We start from the raw sequence: 20,588 nt of genomic DNA, 5'->3' as shown, positions 1-20,588 counted from the left end.
ACAAACATGATAAAACTAAAGAAAGAAAAGTATAAAAATGAGTCTTTCTGTTTCAAAAGGATTATTTTAATCAAATTTCAAAATAACTACACTGATTTTACTCTCTCACACACGTATAAATGTATACATACGCGTAAAACAGAGTATAGAGGTAAAATACTATGGATAGCTAATGCAGTTTTGTAGTACAGATGATTAAATTATATGCCAAAAAACATAAGAACAAAGCCCAGAAACAGATCAATCTCATGAAACAGCATTCCATAAGATTGGCCTAAAAGTTAACTTTTAACCTTAAGTGGCAAACGGACATTAATCATGCTGATGTTTTTCTCCACACATAATCATCTAACAGTCAAAATAAATTGCTACACAGATTAGGCGGATTTATTATTTATAGCTGAGGAGGAACCATGGTTCATTCTTCATTTGGACACTTTAGAAATTGGCAGTTGATTATCACGAATGGAATCCCTTTCCTGATATTTCAACTTTGTCAAAACATCATATCTGGCATTCTATTCATCCTGTCTTCCTCCCTTACACACATAAACAAGCCCATCAATCGTTATCCGACTTGGTGGTATGTGTACCTGTCTGCATAGAGCTTACCTCAACCCGTATTAATCAATCGTTTGTTTATTTTGTAGTCTGTAGTACAGCATTTTACAAATCAGTTAGTGCTTGTAAAATGTATGTGCAAATGTATAGTATAGTGTACAATCCATTAGTTTTATTATACTGTAATCTGCCAAAGGGTAGTCAAGCTTTGATTATCACAGAGTCCTGTAATGCACTTTTTGGGAATGAAATCAAATGTTATTTCTTTGCTCTTAGTTTAGACTACACTCGTGTCATAGTTATGTACCTATTTTCCCCTTGCCATATGCTCATAATGAAGAGTGAGAATGCAGTTTGTGTTTAAAAGTAAATCAAACATCCAAAGAAAAAGTTTCAAACTAAATGAAATACACCCATAGTGTTCATTCTTTAAACAAAGGATTTGGCTGTAGTGAGATATTAATGGTAACCCCTCCTTAGTAGGACTTCCCAGCAAGTCCTGGCATTAACCTGAAAAGCTCATTTTAAGTTTTCTGTAGCCTGATAATAAAAACTGTCCGTGCATCAGAATCCACTCAATCCTTCAAATCACGTTTAAAAACCCACCTGTTTAAGCTAGCCTTTGAAACAAATTAGATTTAAAATTTTTGTGCTACGCCACTTATCTGAAACTTTTCCGAAATGATAACTGTATTTTCTTCGTCCCTCTATTGTTGTAACCCCGCAAATGCGGCTCTTATGTGAAGCACTTTGATGTACCTTGGTTTTTTAAATGTGCTATAGAAATAAGTTGGAAATGAAACTGAAACTGAAAAACATCCCCTTTTCACCCAAGCAGTTTCATTTGATTTCTCTACGAATGGCAATCCTGCTATTTATTTAACAGACTCTTCCTGTTGGATATAAATTTCAGCTAACATTATCTGTTAACTAACTAACTACTCTGCTACAGAGGATGCCGCTAAAAGACTTGAGAATGCTACATGTAGGACACATACCGCCATATTCTTAAAGAAAAAGAATGTGCATAAGAAAACTGGCTCTTATGATGAACTCGGAAAGAAATCGGAATCCAATCAGTGGAGTTCTTGGAAGAAAAGAAACCCCTGGCCATTTGCAAGGTATTGTAACTTTTATATCTAACAGCAAAATAACAAAACATGTAACTGTCATTTGCTGATGTTATTCTTGTTTGTGAATCATAATAATCATAATAAAAAGTGATATGTGTGTCAAAGTGTTGAAAAGTGAAGTTGCTCTCTTTCAGAAAGTGCCCTAGCTAGGCAATTATTTACTACTGACATTAGATGTTCTAGAGATCCCCACGGTAAACTAACCCACAGTTTAAGTCCACATGAACCACTACAGGAGCTGGGCTGTTACTTTAGATCCTTTGTGAATGTGTTTTAGGAAGACTTTTATTAATCCTCAATAATCCTCACTGAACAAAGAAATGCTTCCCCAATATCAGGTGTGCCAAACACATAAAACACTCACTCATTCTTAGGTGGGGCATTGTCTCAGTTTCCGCTTACCACAAATCTTAACATACTGACAACCCTATTTAAAACAAGAATACATACACACACACACTGCAAAACTAGTGCCAAAAGATATTACACAAGTGGAAATTCTTGTGTGAACACTTGTGTCTTTGTGTGCTTTGGTTCACTGAAATCGTAAAAGGGTGTTACCTGTTTCCAACAGTCGTCTGCAGCAGCGTACACAATCCTGACACAAAGAATATGGTGGAGATCAGCTGACTTTTAGCGATGTTGTTGTCCTTTATACAGAGCGGTTCAGCTAAGATCAGTGGAACTGCAATGATGCCACCGAAAGCAAGAATGTAATGCTGCAGAAAATGGATTAATAGAGAGAATTTATAGGGTTAAACATATTTTCTTTTTATACAGATTAATTACTGTTTTTATTTTCATAAAACTCCTTTTTATTTAACTTTAATGCTTGCTGTATTTTTTTTATTGAAAAACAGTCACAATGTGCAATGACATAGATGAGAATTAATTTCATACCAGACTGTACTGGATGTCATTATCTCAAAATATCTGCGAACAGATCAGATGCTAATGCCAAGTGTAATTGAGGAAATGTCTAAATCTAAAACAGTAATATTGGTTTATCTGATGTTCTCTACTCACTAAGCAATAAGAGTTCCCCTCTATCAGTGTTGTGTTTCTTTGCTTTAAATCATTATGACAAAGGCTATTTCTTGTAACTCAGAACTAGTGTGGTGAGCTAGAACAATAATAATCTTGTATCTGCTACATCAAAACACAACGGCCTGGCTGGCAGGATATGTTCAGTCTCAGATGTCTCACACTTTAATCTAATTTGAGTGATGCACAGACATATATCTGGACTCACTAAGGCTGGTTCTCAGGCTTCAGCCTGAAGTACAAAACACATAATATGTCATTGACAACACCATAGGTGTGGTCAGAGCAAGGGCGTAGATTTGGCATGGACAGAAGGGACATGTCCCCACCAATATCCAGCAATTATTGAATTGTCCCCACCAATAATTTGATCACTTCGAGTAAAGAAAAACAAACCCGATAGAAAGAAAAAACGATCTGTCAACGTCTCATTCGCCTAGTGGTGCAGAAAGAGTTAAATCGCGTTCTCTACTAGAGTCCTATGTCATGTGACAAATATGGCCAATGTGATTGGCTGTGCCTTTCAGGGAGCTGTGTTTAGTTTTAGCAGCGGGAATCCTGCGCTGCGAGGACCTGCAAGGAGGAGAGGAGGATGGCAGCAAAAGGAAGAACCTGGATATAAAAAAGTATAACTAACTGGTAGCACTATTAGTTATCTCAGTCTCCCAGAGTAGCATTTCTAATATTGATTGAAACTTTCGGAGAAAACGGCAGCCTCGAGCAAGCCAGGATATTAGTTCACAGAGGCTGTTAAAATTATATGTCTAACGTTAAAATGTTGGTGACACAGTAATTTCATCCTAATGGTACTGACATATTCATAGGGTTAATTTTTGAGACAAAATATCAAGAGGTAGTCATGATTTTGCAAATATTCCACCTTGTAGTGCAGTTTGCACAAATTGTTTTAAAAATGCACTCACCCTACAAACATTACTGATGAGTCAAGATCTGCACAAATTGACAGAAACAGTGAAGCAGCCACCGATTTTATTCTTATTGTCATGTATGTCCTATTTGACAGGTGACAGAAGATCCAACACAAAGCTCAGAGAGTAGTGGTGACACAAGATCACAGGTGAAATTGGATAATGACTTGGTGGCAGGGGCGGATCTAGAAGGGTGGCATGGGGTGGTAAGTGACACCCTAAAATGATCCCTTGCCACCCCAGTTTTGCATATGGCAGTGTTGTTTATTAAAATAAGATAGCATTAACAGTTGGAGCGTAGTTACAGTCAACAGTGAATATAAATGCAAAAACTGAATATATTTGCTAGTGTTCCCCCCCTGCACCATTAACAAATGGTTCAGCCCATAGCAGGACCGACTTTTTTCTTGTTTTCAGTAGCAAGCGATAGGGCTGGGCCATATACCGTTCACGGTAATACCAGTATAATGTTGGGCAACGATAAGAAAATGAAATATTACGATAGAATATGGGTAAAACACGCATGCGCAGTGCCTTTGTTTTCATACGCACATGGCGGAAAAAGTGTGCCGGTGACGGAGATGTGCGGTGACGTGCAGGTTTATCCCTGTGCTGTTCTCCTCTGTCTTTTGGTGGACAAACATTTATTTTACTGGCACACATCATTTGTGGGGCCTCTTATTGCGGAACCTGATTGTTCTCTTATTTTAGTTTTAGTAATATTTTTAAATGGTTGTAGAAAATGAAAAAAAAAAAAACAGCAGGTTGCATTTTTAGATAAATAGTTGTATATGTTTACAATTTATATTTGCATTTCAAGTTATAAAAATTTACTCAACATGTCTGTGTTATTTATTTTTTTTACAGTAAAAGATACTACTAGGATTTTAAGTTCTTTGTGTGATTTCAGATCAGTAATAGTACTATTAATAGTAATGGTAGTACTAATGCAGTATGTCAGTGAAAAAAAACAACTAAATTCAGTTGAGCTGAAAAGAATGATACCAAACAAGGCAAGGGGAAAAAAATAAAATGAAAAAATTTGAGGGTGAAATACAAATGAGTTTAAACAATGCTGCTGCATGCCATGTCCACCAGGAGAGACTGGACTGTATAGGTGTAAAACAAATATGCCAGCAGTTTATCTCAGTTAACGAAAGGAGAAGGCATGTGTTTGGCTCTTTCACATACTGGACATTGAGTTGTTGTGTGGGGCACCAGTAGTTGTGTGGGGCACCAGTAGTTGTGTGGGGTAAAAAATCCCAGTTCACTGATTTGATCGGGGCAATAGTGCCTAAAATGTTGCATAATTTTGCTGAGAGATCTTTCACTTTGTGGTAATCTTAGATGAGTAGTTTTATGGACAAAAACCACCAGGTCATTCAATGTTCACTTAGTGCTAATGTGTCAGAGATGTTGGTGTACTATAACTGAACTAATGTTGTTAAGTCCTTAAAGTCATATTCTTTTATTGTCATGACTGTATTTGAAGCTATTTTTATTTTTGTATGATACCTGATTTATATGGAATATGGCTGAAGGAAACTAAAGTCTGAAATACTTAGTCAGTCATTTGTTTAATAGTAATTTAACATTACATAATTCACATATAAAACTATGAATTGTAATTTTAAATGGTTTAAAAGTATGTAGAATAGGATACGTAGGCAAGTATATTTCTCCTTTTTTTATCAAGAAGCAAAGACAAAGAGGGAAAAAAAAGAAACAGGGCAGGGTTTGGTGGTTGAATCATCCGTCCCCACCAATACCAAAACCAAATCTACACCCTTGGGTCAGAGCTCATTCTCCTATCAACACAACCTAGTTTGTCAATGTCATCCAAAAATGTGAAGTGATTTGTAAAAAAAAAAAAAAAAAAAAAAGATTATATAAGATTAATATAAAAGATTAATATGGGCAATGGAGAGGGTATCCTTAGTGTTTCTGCAATGCTGACAAAAGAGGTAATGCCACAAATATGGGCAAAACTGTGATATCCTTTTATGTCTTTGCAGGTGACATTCAAGGCTTTACCATACATCACACAGGGGTGAAAAACACGGGCATCAAAACACTGAAGAAAGATTCTGATCGGACTTGGCAGATTGATGGTTTTAATCCTTTTCCAAACCTGCAACTCCCTTAGACATCAGTCAGGGAGATATCAGTTTCATGGCAGTGAGGAGGACTCCTTGTGGAAGATTCCTGACAATTATCCCCCAATCATCCTTAGTGAGACAGACTGGTAGAAGTTACTCTTTCCAGATGTATAAACCTATAAGATTTTACATTTTGCCCAACATTCATATTTTGTGGTCAATCCTGTAACATAAATGGCCTTTTGCCATGCCAAGTTAAAAGACACAATAGAACCTTCAGTATCACTTATTCAAAGATTCGAGTGAGTCGTCATATATACATATATGCCAAAATGCTAACAGATTATTTTCAAATAAATACAAATCAATAATATGCTACAGGAGAAAATAAAGTCACCAATATTTTTGGTCATTTCAACATCCCAGCCTTGGAGCCTAAATTTAATATATTTTTACAGCATGATCATATTTTCCTTGTCGCTGGTTCAACCAAGGTCACTCAGTCTGAAAGAAAACTATTATTATAACCTTGAAAATATCTAAACTACTTACTTATGACCACACTTTGGATTTTAACCACATTGCAGGTCTTGTAAATAATGTTATTGAATGATTGAAATGCTGTTGCTAATCAGCCATGAAATTAACTCTTGACATTCTAGTATTAGGTGCATGCCTTACCCACACTGTTGTATGTTATTAATAAAATAAAGTCCCATTTCCAAAAATGTTTTGACATGACTTAAAATAGTTTAACTAAAAGTGTAAAGAAAATTACATGTCACATTTAGCTTTCCCTCCGTTTTTACTCAAAATCCCCCTTTCTCTGTCATTTCTGCTCATGTCTAGAACAGTCTCACACATACAAGCACTCACATGTTAACGACTTCACACTAAAGTCACTAAAGAGTCACTAAAGAAGCAGGGTTAGGGTAACTGACGGGCCTTATTGTTAGCAAATAGATACTGATGCCAACATACATTAATTATCACCCATTTTTAAAGTGAGACATTTTCTTTAACTACATTAATGTCATTTTTTGAATTTTGAATTATTGTTTATTTTTTTAGTTTGTAAGTGTTGCAAAAAGAAGACATTACCATCAACTTGTCAGGAATATGGAAATCTTCTAGTTATAATTTAGAATACATTTACCTCAGCTTTAGTCACACTTCTCTTTCTCTGTATTAAAAAAGCTGGAAGCTGGAAACATACAGCTGGGAAAACACTGACAAACCTACTTTCCTAACTGTCCAGCACTAAACTGCAGATAAAGGAAGCTGATGGTGCAATATCTATCAGTAAGTTAATGAGTTATAGAAGGCTTTTAATTGCCTCAAAAAGAAATTGACAAGGATGGGGGATTTGGGAATATGAATAATCACTGCTAATTTGACCCTTCATTTGCTGTAGATATAAAAGAGAATTTGTTTAGCCAATGCAACTTTATTTTTGCAGAGCTGTAGGTTTGTCTCCTTGATTTGGCATTGATCTAATATCAAGAGGTTTCATTAAAAGAGTAAATGGACTGTTTCTTATACACCCCTTTTCTATTTTAGCACTCAAAGCACTTATTCACCCATTCACACAAGCACTTTTTTATGCTCCTAAGTGCTGTCTTTCTACAGTCACACTTTCACAGTGAATGTATCGGAAAGCAACTTGGGGTTCAGTATATTGCCCAAGGATACCTTGGCACGCAGACTGGAGAAGGCAGGCTTGACCTACCCATCAAAGATGTTCAATAATTGAAAGCAGAATGTTTTCCTGCAGTAGTAGCAATATAGTGTTTTTTCTGCTGTGACACTGGACTAAACAAGTCATCAGATAAATTTACCTGGAAGCCAAGCAAAATGCAGAGGTACCATGGAGGCCTGTCATTAAGAGAGTAAACTAAATCTATTTTTTTCCCTGTTGTCCCTTCTAGGGTTTCCTCTGTGTGAGACTCCCCAGGATCAGCTGTCAGCTGTGGCTGTTCATCATCTTTGTCCTTGAAAAAAAGCACAGCAAAAGTCATTAGTCATTAACTAGTCATTAATTTAGCAATGATATTTACTGAGTGTCGGCTCAAATACTAAGACTGACAAGTGGAATCTTGAACTGTGCAAGGGTGGATAAGATAAGTGAAATGGAGGGCAGTGATAATACATAGATCAAAGTCAATGTTTAAGTACACAACATCATTGTCATGAGAGCATGCACCAAATTATTTGAGTTTAAAAAAAGTGAAATGAAAAGGAAAATTGGAAAAAATGGAAAGAATGATTTAAAGCACTAATTTAATTAAAGGCAATGTAATACTTGTAAGGGAACTGTTCACAAGTCTAACAAAATGTTAAATGTAAATTGCAGATTGGGTAAAAATATGATTTTTATTCCTCCATCCAACCCTTCATTCACCCACCCAGCTGAGGTCATAGTGAGACTGGCGCTATGAACAAACATATGACCAGTATACTGTCATATGTTTATTAAAGGTTAATAGGGTAGGAGCCTTTCTCAGAGTACACGGTGGAAAGGTCACCAGTCCAAATATATTAATATTTATGATATATTGAAATTTACAATAGAATACATTGCACAAAAAATGAGGTTGTCTGAAAAATGTCCTGGCTATAATAGCATTGCATTTTTTATGAAGTAAATGTAGCTTTATTGACTTTTTAGAGAACCTGACATATTGATAAATATTGCTGCAAACTGTTACAAATCTTTCGATTGTAATAATGCATGAAGTCCGAAACAAATAAACATCATTGAATAATTAGTTTAATCCACTGCAATGCATTTCTTTCTCTGCATCGTTTCAGCAACTGTTTTGAAGTTTTAATTACTTTAAAAGCCAATTAATTGTGTGCACAAGTTTGAATTTATTTAGGATTTTTTTATGTATGTATATATTTGAGCTTGTATGTATGGTTTTACATAAAAGGCCAATACACACTCAAATCTTTTAATAAGTGGTCCTGAAACTTCTACAATGTCTTTCAGGCCTGTTAACTTGTCATTAGTGACCATGATTGACTATAACTGGTACTGTTTTTTTTCCTTTTTTTCTGTGTTGCTTTCTCAGGTGGAGCTGTGGGCTGCTTTTTTTCTTACAGATGCTGCCTCCAGTTGGAGCTTCTGGTTTTTCTGTCATACTTTTATTCAATTTCCTTAACTGCTTGCAGTAGTGTTGTGCTTCCACACTCTGCCAGATGGCATTACTAAATGCATGGTAGTAATGTTGCTCTGTGATCCTCTTGCCTTGTCCCTGCTTTGGCAGTTATGAATCCTGAATTCTTGTTTGTCTGTGACTTCCTGGTGAAATGCAATGCCTGTGCTTTGTGGGAAAACTGAGCTCAGGTTCATTGCCTCACTTACCTGTCTCTTTAAGTTGCTTGCCTGCTTACAAAAGACATATTCCCCTCTTACTCAACTGCCTGTCCAGTCTCCACCACTTTCTTCCTCTACTGTCCCTGGGATCCTCTGGCCTGCCAGTAATAGCTCCCCCATCTTACCTGAGTATTTACCTGTTGCTAACAACTTCTTGCAAAACATGACAGAATTATCTGGCCAGACACTGGACTCAAGAGACCCAGCTGCCATACATATATGGCTTTATCTAAACAAGGTTTGTCTTTGGGCCAACACAACCATGTGCACCATTTATTCATGGAGCAGCTATAGACCAAATGTGCACCGCAATTCTGACAAGTAATTCCGGCCTCAGTGCCCATCACGAGTCTCCCACTTCTGTGCCAATTGGTGGGGTCGCTGCAGGGATTGCCATTGCAGTGCCATTCACCATAGCCATTCACCCCACTTCTTCCACAGTGATTGGTATCAATTGTGAGAGCTTAAAAAGCTTTAAAGCTTTGCCTTCCATGAAGTTTTTCTTTGTTGAAAAGAAGAGTAAGACTCTTAGGCCATTCTCTGATTGCTGGGGGTTTCCGGAGGTTAAACCAAATCACCAGATTATTTCTGTTCAGTTCAGCCTTTGAGCCTTTTTACACGGCGCCATAATTTTTTACAAAATTAGATCTGTGTAATGCTTATAACCATGTGCACATAAGAGAAAAGGATGAGTGGAAAACTACTTTTACCACTCTTTTGGGACATTTTGAATACTTGGTGATGCTATTTGGTCTTACTAATGCCCCTGCTGGTCTATGTAAAAGCAGAAAAAATGTCCAAACAATAGCATTTCTGCTCCTTCTGAAATTGCATAGACATCCTCCATGCAATTAGCAGAGCTTTCTTTTTGCTATTTATTATCAGTAATTTATGAAAAACAATAGTACTCTCACTAAATTGGCCTTTAAGTGATTGGCCCCAGATGGTAAGTTAAACCCATGTGGCTTTTTCTCCCAACGTCTGTGTCCTGCTGAAAGGAAATATGATGTCAGGAAATGTGAGCTACTGGGAGTGTAATGCTACCATTAGACAAGTGCAAATGCTGGTTGGAGGGGACTGAGCAGCTATTTATCTTCTGGAGAGACCACAAGAATCTCTCTTACTGGACATCTGGTTACGCTATGATGGAGAAAGTAGTGTAGGGTCAGAACCCCTGATAGCCTGTCATGAAAATACCCCATACGACTCAATATTTAAAGGTGTGGATGCAAGATAAGTGGCGAGAAAAGAAACAAAGGGACCAAAGATACTAATCAAAGATTAGATCAAAGATTACTACTATGATTACTAAGGAAAACCAACACAGAGATGGAAATCATTCATGACTATTTTAGTTAATGGTAAAGGTGTTAGCTAACTAGCCATAAATACACTGATCAGTGCGCTGCCCTGACATTAGCTTTCGCTCTGAAATTTGACAGACATTCTGTCCATATGTCAGCAGTGTCTTTTTACTCAGTTTGCCCCACTGTTGGCAGTAAAATAGGATTTTACTTCACCTCAGAGCCCTCACTCTGTATCACAACATTGTGACTCAGGGGCATCAGTACATCACACTTTCAGTCACTGTGGCGGCGTGTGGTTTGTGGCTCAGCTTTAGGGGAGGGATGGACCAGTGTGTTCAGTTTTGTGGTGTCGGCTGAAGAAAGAGTGGGCTGAAAAGCCTGCTGCTGTGTGTGTTGGAAATTGTTTAAAAAGCATTATATAAACTGGATAAACTGTCTGGATTGTTGCTACAGTGAACCGAAAATTTAGTCATGTCATGATGGATCCGTGGCTTGTTCAGCCAGTGGAGGTGCAAACCAAGATAGCGGCTGACCTGGTGGCGGCACGGCGCCATTTTCTAGACAAGCAGCAGGAATAATCCAAACGGCAGATAAGGCTCAAATGTCTGCTTGCCTTGACTGGCTCCTCACTGCCGCTGTTGCTGCTCCCCAGAGTCCCAGCATTGACCACCTGATGGACAAGAGAGAGGACCCCCAGGCCTTCCCTGAAGTTTTGCAAGCCACGGCAGAGACGTGCTGGCTGCCCGAGAATGAATGCTCACTGTGGCTGCTGCCTCTTCTAGAAGTGGACGTTTAGAGCTTAGCCTTCAGGTGGCAGTTAGAAATTGCTTTCCCAACATCCAGCAAATCATCATGGATCGACTGGGGCTCTTGCATGAGCATCACTGCTATTGGTTCCTGGAATGGGAGATGGGGGTGAGAGATTAGCCATTCACCTACACTATGAGGCTCCACAATTGAGTAGCCTGGGGGAAGCTTAGCTGTTGAACATGCTGACACTGATGCAGCTTATGGAGGGGTTCCCAGCATAAACAGTGGAGTCGGTCTGCTGTCATTAGCCAGCAAGCCTCAAGCTGGCCATGATGCTGGCCAAGGAGGAACCCACAAGGAGGAGGCCCTATGGTGCATCCCCATTGCAGCCAGCGGACTCCAACGTTTAATCACACTTCCACTTCTGATATCTCTCCACGGTTCTGGCATCTAGCATCTTTGCACCTGCTACCATTAATGGAGGTCCCATTGAGTCCATTGGCATGAACCTCATTGAGCAATTTCACCAGCATCCAAGCGGATAGTGCATTTTATTACTTGTAGTGGATTATGCAACACGATATCCTGAAGCAGTGCCGCTGCACACCATTTCAACAAAGACTCTATTTTTGACTGGTTTTGATCACAAAGTTGCAGTTGTACATAGTAACAATACAAAATTTTGCAGTTCTCTGTATATTTGTGAAAATGTCCATCCTTGAATTTGTGAATATTTTTTCTATAAATTTAAATCACAAGTATGTGAACATTTTTACACGCAAACATTTCAAATTACAAGTTCATATTTTTTCTACACATTCTGTCTTTTTATTCTACTAGTTCTCACATTTACAACATATTTACCCTCATAGTAATGCCAACACACAGTCAGGTCAAACAAAAGGGATGCTGAGACTGAACGGGTCCAACCAGCTATGCTGCCAAAGTTTGTTTGGATTTAGAGAACATTAGTATGGACATATGAGACCTAAAATCCAAAATGAAAAGTGTCATTCACAAAGTCCTGTAAAATAATACGAAAACCTGGGGCAGCTCAAACAAGAAATAAACCACACTTTAACCTCATTTAACACAAAGCTATAGCAACATTATATTGCCAGATGTATTCGCTCATCTGGCTTCACAGCTGTATGAACTTGAGTGACATTCCGTTCTTAATCCATAGGGTTTAATTTCGTGTTGCCCAACCCTTTGCAGGTATAACAGCATCAACTCTTTTGGGAATCCTTTCCACAAGGTTTAGGGGTGTGTTTATGGGAATTTTTGATCATTCTTCCAGAATTGGATTCATGAGGCCAGACAGGCTTACAGTCTCGACTCTAATCCATCACAACTATGTTCTGTTGGGTTGAGGTCAGGACTCTTTGCAGGCCAGTCAAATCTTTCCACACCACACCAAACTTGCTCATCCATATCTTTATGGACCTTGCTTTGTGTACTGGTGCAAAGTCACGTTGGAACAGGAAGGGCCATCCCCAAACTGTTCCCACAAAGTTAAGAATATGAAATTTTCCAAAATGTCTTGGTATGCTGAACCATTAAGAGCCCCAACTATGGGGCTGAACCCAGCTTTTGAGAAACAACCCAACATTATAATTTGCCTTCCACCAAACTTTATACATGGCACAATGCAGCCAGATAACTACTATTCTCCTGGCAACCACCAAAGCTAGACCTGTCCATTGGATTGCACAATTTTTCACTCCAGAGAACATGTCTACACAGCTTTAGAGTCTAGTGCCAGTATGCTTTACACCACTGCATCTGATGCTTTGCATTGCACTTGGTGATGTAAGGCTCAGATGGAACTGCTCTGACAAGGAAATCCATCCCATGAAATTCTCTATGCACTGTTCTTGAGCTAATCTAAAGGCTACATAGTTTGGCCACAAGTTTGGAGGTCTGTAGCAACAGACTCTGCAGAACAGTGGTGACCTCTGTCAATGATGCACCTCAGCATCAGCTGACGCTGCTCTGTGATTTAATGTGGAATACCACTTTGTGGATGTCATTCCCAATCGCGTCCACTTTGTTATAATATTACTAACAGTTGACTGTGGAATAATAGTATGAAACTACAAAGAGAAACTACGAATTCTATTCAATCATGATGCACTAATGAAAAGTTAACAGGCCTTAAACCTGCCAAATCAAAAGACTTCACTTCAGAACCTTCAGCATATTTATTTAAAAATCTAAGTGAGTGTATGTATATATATAAAAAAAAAACACCCAGCACGCCCCTGCGGGCGGTTTCTCCTTCAAGCTCGGGTCCTCTACCAGAGGCCTGGGAGCTTGAGGGTCCTGCGCAGTATCTTAGCTGTTCCCAGGACTGCGCTCTTCTGGACAGAGATCTCCGATGTTGTCCCCGGGATCTGCTGGAGCCACTCGCCTAGCTTGGGAGTCACCGCACCTAGTCCTCCTATTACCACGGGGACCACCGTTACCTTCACCCTCCACATCCTCTCGAGCTCTTCTCTGAGCCCTTGGTATTTCTCCAGCTTCTCGTGTTCCTTCTTCCTGATATTGCTGTCATTCGGAACCGCTACATCGATCACTACGGCCGTCTTCTTCTGTTTGTCTACCACCACTATGTCCGGTTGGTTAGCCACCACCATTTTGTCCGTCTGTATCTGGAAGTCCCACAGGATCTTAGCTCGGTCATTCTCCACCACCCTTGGGGGCGTCTCCCATTTTGACCTCGGAACTTCCAGGCCACGAGACATTGATTCACTGATACACACTACCAGGCTACACAGCAATGACATTGGAATGTCATTCGGACTGGAGAAGTGTAGTCGGATGGTAACAAAGAGAGGGAAGGTAGTCAGAACTGAGGGGATTGAACTACCAGAAGGCCACATTGCAGACATAGAGGACAGTTACAAGTACCTGGGGATCCTGCAAGCGAATGGGAACCATGAAGAGGCCGCTAGGAAAGCTGCAACCACCAAGTACCTGCAGAGGGTCAGGCAAGTCCTGAGGAGTCAGCTGAACGGTAAGAACAAGATCCAGGCCATCAACACCTACGCCCTGGCCGTGATTAGGTACCCTGCTGGGGTAATAGGCTGGCCAAAGGAGGAGATAGAAGCCACTGACATAAAGACAAGAAAGCTCCTTACCATGCATGGAGGGTTTCACCCCAAGTCCAGCATCCTGAGGCTGTACGCTAAGCGGAAGGAAGGGGGCCGGGGACTGGTGAGTGTCAGCACCACAGTCCAGGATGAGACAACAAACATCCAAGAATACATCACGAAGATGGCCCCAACTGACCAGTGGCTGGACAAAGCTGGACTGAAAGACAGCACAGAGGCACTAATCATGGCAGCACAAGAACAAGCTCTGAGTACAAGATCCATAGAGGCTGGGGTCTATCACACCAGGCAAGACCCCAGGTGCAGGCTGTGTAAAGATGCCCCTGAGACAATCCAGCACATAACAGCAGGGTGCAAGATGCTAGCAGACAAGGCATACATGGAACGCCATAACCAAGTGGCCGGCATAGTGTACAGGAACATCTCTGCCGAGTATAACCTGGAAGTCCCAAGGTCAAAATGGGAGATGCCCCCAAGGGTGATGGAGAATGACCGAGCTAAGATCCTGTGGGACTTCCAGATGCAGACGGACAAAATGGTGGTGGCTAACCAACCGGACATAGTGGTGGTAGACAAACAGAAGAAGATGGCCGTAGTGATCGATGTAGCGGTTCCGAATGACAGCAACATCAGGAAGAAGGAACACGAGAAGCTGGAGAAATACCAAGGGCTCAGAGAAGAGCTCAAGAGGATGTGGAGGGTGAAGGTAACGGTGGTCCCCGTGGTAATCGGAGCACTAGGTGCGGTGACTCCCAAGCTAGGCGAGTGGCTCCAGCAGATCCCAGGAACAACATCGGAGATCTCTGTCCAGAAGAGCGCAGTCCTGGGAACAGCTAAGATACTGCGCAGGACCCTCAAGCTCCCAGGCCTCTGGTAGAGGACCCGAGCTTGAAGGAGAAACCGCCCGCAGGGGCGAGATGGGTGTTGTTGTTTTTTTTGAGCCTGTGTGTATGTCTATGTTTTAACTCTGTATGGTTAAAAACCTGTATTTTTAAACCATCCATCTCTTTGTCAGTGTACTTAATCACTATGTATTAACAGGGTCTATACCAGGGGTCTGCAACCTTTAACACCCAAAGAGCCACTTGGACCCGGTTTCCACGCAAAAGAAAACACTGGGAGCCACAAATACTTTTTGAAATCTAAAATGTAGATAACACTGTATATATTGTTTTTTTACCTTTGTGCTTTGTGTGAACAACTAAAGTAAGTAAGTAAAGTTTATTTATTAAGCGCTTTTCACAGACAGGCAGTCACAAAGCGCTGTACGCAAATATTAAAATAAACAATACAATCAATAGACATTATACACAATGTAAAAGATCAAATGTAAAGAATGTAAAGAATAAAATACGTAGATCAACAACAGGCTTGTTTGAACAGAAAAGTTTTTCACTGCTTTTTAAAAGAATCCACAGAGCAACTAAGGTGTGTTGCTTATAAAATCCATGAAGTGCTACAGAGAAAATTACATTTTATTTATGTAATTAACACATTTTGAACTCTTAAAGAAATATAACAAAAGGAAAGACACCCAGCTGAACTAAAATGATCCATGTAGCAAAGAAAAACTGTTGTCAGCCGCCACCCTTTTAAAAAGTAATTGAAAAAAAAGCACTATGCCGCTAAAAAAAATAGATATTTGCAAAATTCTGCCTAAATATCTATTTTACCTTGTTAATGTGTGTGGCGGGGCGTGGTCTGCAGTGCCGCTGAATGGGAGTTGGACGCACCTGAGCGGCACCCGCAATCACGCCTTGCCGCCTTAAAGTCTGTGCTCTCTCTGCTGTTGTGTTGTCGGGCTGTGAGCTGAAAAGCTACAGCCGGCTGTATGCGTACAGCAACCGTGTGTGAAAAGTGGTCAATAAAGAGATGCTGAAAAGCATGTTCATGCAAACATCGTCGGGTCCGCCATGATATGAGACTTCTGGTCTCGAACCTCTGCGCACAGCGTCTGCAAATCGGGGCTTTCATCTTTACGCAGGACTGTAAGCTGTCATCTGTGAGGCGTGAGCGGTGTTTGTTTTTAACACAGTTCACGGTGGAGAACAGCTGCCGACATAATGTGGATCCGAAGATCCATAATTGGCCTATCTGGGGTTGAAAGTCTCGATAAATGCACGGCGTTTCGGCGGGTACACCAGCTTCCCCGAGTGTGACGCTTATTTTGAGCGATGAAAAAAATAATAAAATATAATTTTATTTTTATATTTCAAAATCACAACAATCTTCCAATATAGAACTACAAGTTGTTTTTTTTTTAAAAAGGAACTAAACACAAATAAAATGCACTTCAGCTAAATACTTCTAATTTATTTTCCCAAACCACGCGGAGCCGCAGTACAAGGACTAAAGAGCCGCATACGGCTCCGGAGCCACGGGTTGCCGACCCCTGGTCTATACTATTGCAACAGCATTCTTTCTACATGTTTCACATATTAGAACCAGAATGTTCTAAAATTCACTAAAGTCTTCATCACTAGGTCCACAGTGGGGAACACAACTGTCTTTGAAACCTGCTGTGCCTCAGAGGTTGTGCTCTGCACTCATCTATCTCTTCAAACAAAGTTGACACCTTGTTGTGTGAATGTCACCATTCCATCTGTCTCAACCACTCAGTTGCAAACCCATCTGTACCACATTTCCTCTCCAGCAAGAAGCATCTTCAGACATTTGCTTCAGTTATTATTTGCTTCCATCTAGTGGCTATCTTCCTGTAACCCAGCATCTATAGATAACAGGAATTCGTATGACTGGACGTGGGTAAGCTGTTCACTTCAGGGTCAGCATAATCTTCAGTTGTTGCTGCATTGTTTTTATTTGTCTGGGTTTTGAGCTACTGAGTCAGATTTCTCACTTCCATGTTTAAAATGCTGTTCACTCTACAGACATCTCAATGTGAACTGCCAAAAGTCTATTTGATAATGTTTTTAGGTTTGTTTATTATGTAAGATGCTACTTAATAAAATGACTATACGCTACATCGTTTCAAAACTGAGGCAAACAATATGCTACAAAAACATGTCTGGGTTTTGATACCCTCTCCACCCTCCACCCTCCACCCGGAGAGGGTGGAGTGCCCACTCCAGGTCAGGGACGAGTTCCTGCCCAAGTAGAGGACTTTAAGTATCTCAGGGTTTTGTTCTCGAGGGACAGGAAAAGGGAGCGGGAGATAGAAGGATTGGAGAAACTGCGTGTACAAGCAGCAGAAACCTGGACATCTCCTGAGTGAGGTGTTCTGGCTATGTCCCACCTGGAGGAGGTCCCGGGGCAGACCCAGGACAGACTGAAGAGATTATTTCTATTGCTGGAGGATAAATACGCTGGAGGAGGTGGCTGGGGAGAGGGAGGTCTGGGCTTCTCTGCTTAAGCTGCTGCCCCTGCAACCTGGCCCTGGATAAGCTGAAGAAGATGGATGGATGGATGGATGGATGGATGATTTTCATATACTGAGTTAGATTTTTCATTCTCCCATTAAAAGTAATCTCAACACTGTTTGATCACATTAAACAGCCAAAAATGATTTTAATACAACACCACACCACTTTTGCTCCAGAGGTATTGGTATACATTAAATTTGGATTTGGAGGATAAAAAAACAAGACCTTAAAATGATTAAATTAAACAATTAATTGCAAGTTTTCTGTTTGGATAATTTGACTGAGGATGTGAAAAACTGGTTGAATGAGACAAGCAAACTATTCACAGATAAGCTGATTGTTTTACTAATGTTTAAACCATCACCAACCTCAACCATCATCATCATCATCACCTTTATTTATAAAGCACTTAAAAACAGCCACAGCTGACACAAAGTGCTGTACATAGGAACTATATAAAAGTACATAAGATATAAATAAATCGTCAGGCTATGTACAGGAGTTGCCTGATGGTCAGCTGATCAAGTGCTGCCAAGTGATCATGGACTGCTGTTAGCTTCTTCAGCAATGTGCTTGTATTGTCTCAATTGACTGACTAACATTAGCTTTCCTGATTCTTCTTCACCACAGGGGGCTTCCTTTACTTGCATCCTTGATCTCATACCTGTGACGAGGCAGTTGGATGGCCACAATCAGCAGATGCTCAGTTAAAATGCTCTCTTCTACCAGAGTTGGTTTATCGTGTCTATGCATCTCACTATTGTTCTCATTGTGCTGTAGTGTCTGGATCTCCTACTTTAATTGTACCAGGTGCCAGGTACTTCTCGGTCAGTGTGGATGTTGGTTATCTGTTGATTCATAACTACTCATGGGTTTGGATGCCACAGTACACTTTTTATCAATATGTCCTGGTTCCACAAGAGGACATACTGATGAAAAATGGCCTTGTTGAGACAGGTGAGGTCTGAGCTGTTATTACTTTAGTCATGTATCTCTTGCTCTTCCAAGGTGTGTGTGTGTTGATTTTCCTTTAAAAGTTCTCACAAAGTTACTTTGTTGCTTTAATAAAATATTACATAACATCATAAATGTATTATAAATCCTACAGACTCAAGTGACACAATAATCTTATAGCACTTATTTTTAGCATGTTTTTGCCAGATAACTATTGCAGAGAATAAAATTTAAGAGAAAAATATAAGTAGACCTTTCTTCCAACAAGGCTTAAACAGAACTTTGACATCTGTAGATGCATGTTGTGTACAATGCACTTTACTAAAACAGACTTAAAAGAGAGAAGTGAAATGAAGATGTGATTTTCCCCAAAGGAGGAGGCTTCGATATATAATACAAGGTTAGCTAAATATGATAAATAAGGCCCAGTTTTGCAGATGATGACAGATTCACGTGCTTGTTCATCTGCAGAAGAGTTTGTTTATGTTCTAATTTTTCTTTCTTCAGTCAGTTGCCATGGGTAGGAAGAGGAAAACATCAGCCTTGTAGTCAGCTGTGTACACTTGAACACCACATGCAGTCTAAACTTTTTTTTCCCATTTATACACAAACAGCCATGGAGTCAGCTCCACTTACATATCCCTCCTTTTGGGCAACACACGCACCCTTTGTTGATTTCACATTCCAGAGTGGCTTACATTTAGCTCTTAGTGCTGTATTGAAAGAATATCACACTGTAGCTCTTTTCACTTTACTAATATAAGCAAACGTACAACATTGTCAAAATGTTAAGTAGTGACTCTGTGTTATTATATGTTTTCCATTTGTCTTTGTGACAGATTTGGACTCTTCTGACACCAAAAAATCAACAATGTCAATCTGGAAACTTTAGAGCAGATGAAGAAAACACATCACTTACCCCAAATGCAGGATTGTCTGTCCCCTGGTCATGGAGTCCAAGCTCTATTGTTTCTTCTGTCGTGAGATGCATTGTGGTAAATCAGGCAAGGTGTTGTAAACTCCGCATAAATACAAAAACACACAAGAAGGGAGTAAATCTCTGAGCAGAAATAAAAGGGACAACATTAATAACCCATTTCCCTAGTTTCGCTAGGAATGCTTAGTATCGCAGTCAGAAAGAGAGCTGCTTAGTTATTTTGTAATCTCCTCTTTGGCTCTGAAAAGTTTCTGGGCTGCCGCTGGGTGAGTGTGAGCTCTAGTTACTCTGACTTTGGATCATGTGCCTGCTGTTGTGTGAGGATGGACCTAATGAGAATAGCAAAGCAAGTTTGTCGCATGCATGTTTATTTACACATGAATCATACTGTTATCAAATATTTGCAGGGGAAATATTTAAGGAATTTAAGAAAGTGGCAGATTTCAGTTTTTGATGTTCATCTTTGGATTGGAGCCATGGATACCATGTTTCTACTTGACACGTTACGATACCTGACACTAATTGCAGCTGTATTAAAATAAATCACAAATGACTGTATTTTGCTCACCTACACTGAGGCATAATTTTTGAAACTTACTGTGATGCAGAATCATATGGGGAATCTTTCTTTATAAGCAATATAATTTATTTTCTCCTAGAATAATTTTTTGTGGTCTATTAATTTGCAACAGCTCAGTGACAAAGAGATTGACCTTGAGAGTGCTATCATGAGCAAACCAGTTCAAAGAGGTTACATAATTATGCATTTTACATCCAACATGGAAAAATTAAGTGCTCACACAACAATATAGCATTTCAGAAGCTTAAATGCACATTTCTGTATTCCTCCTATAGAACTAAACATCTTTAACTAAACATATTATCTGTAGAATTATGCACTTGATTCTGCATTTTGTAGTGTTCCAGTCTTTATATGATTAAAATGCAACTCATTGTAACAGTGCTTAACAAATTTATTTGACCACCTGTCGTAAAAAA

The 20,588-nt window shown here is 39.7% G+C and overlaps 1 protein-coding gene across 1 annotated transcript in view; it reads right to left on the bottom strand.

The window, feature by feature from the left end:
• si:dkey-106n21.1 (solute carrier family 23 member 2) overlaps positions 1-19,878 on the bottom strand; it is a 51,828-nt gene extending 31,950 nt beyond the window's left edge. The window contains exons 1-3 of the mRNA XM_005454180.4: positions 19,572-19,878; positions 7,605-7,757; positions 2,256-2,413 (exon numbers count right to left, since the gene is read on the bottom strand). Coding sequence (XP_005454237.1) covers positions 2,256-2,413; positions 7,605-7,757; positions 19,572-19,643 — 383 coding nt within the window. The 5' untranslated portion in view covers positions 19,644-19,878. The remainder of the gene's footprint in view (positions 1-2,255; positions 2,414-7,604; positions 7,758-19,571) is intronic.
• Between the last annotated feature and the right edge of the window lie 710 nt (positions 19,879-20,588).

Source organism: Oreochromis niloticus, linkage group LG7 (genome assembly GCF_001858045.2).
Source record: "Oreochromis niloticus isolate F11D_XX linkage group LG7, O_niloticus_UMD_NMBU, whole genome shotgun sequence".
Taxonomy (NCBI): domain Eukaryota; kingdom Metazoa; phylum Chordata; class Actinopteri; order Cichliformes; family Cichlidae; genus Oreochromis; species Oreochromis niloticus.
The sequence above is the reverse complement of the archived record's forward strand: the minus strand, read 5'-3'. Positions and strand labels throughout refer to the sequence as shown.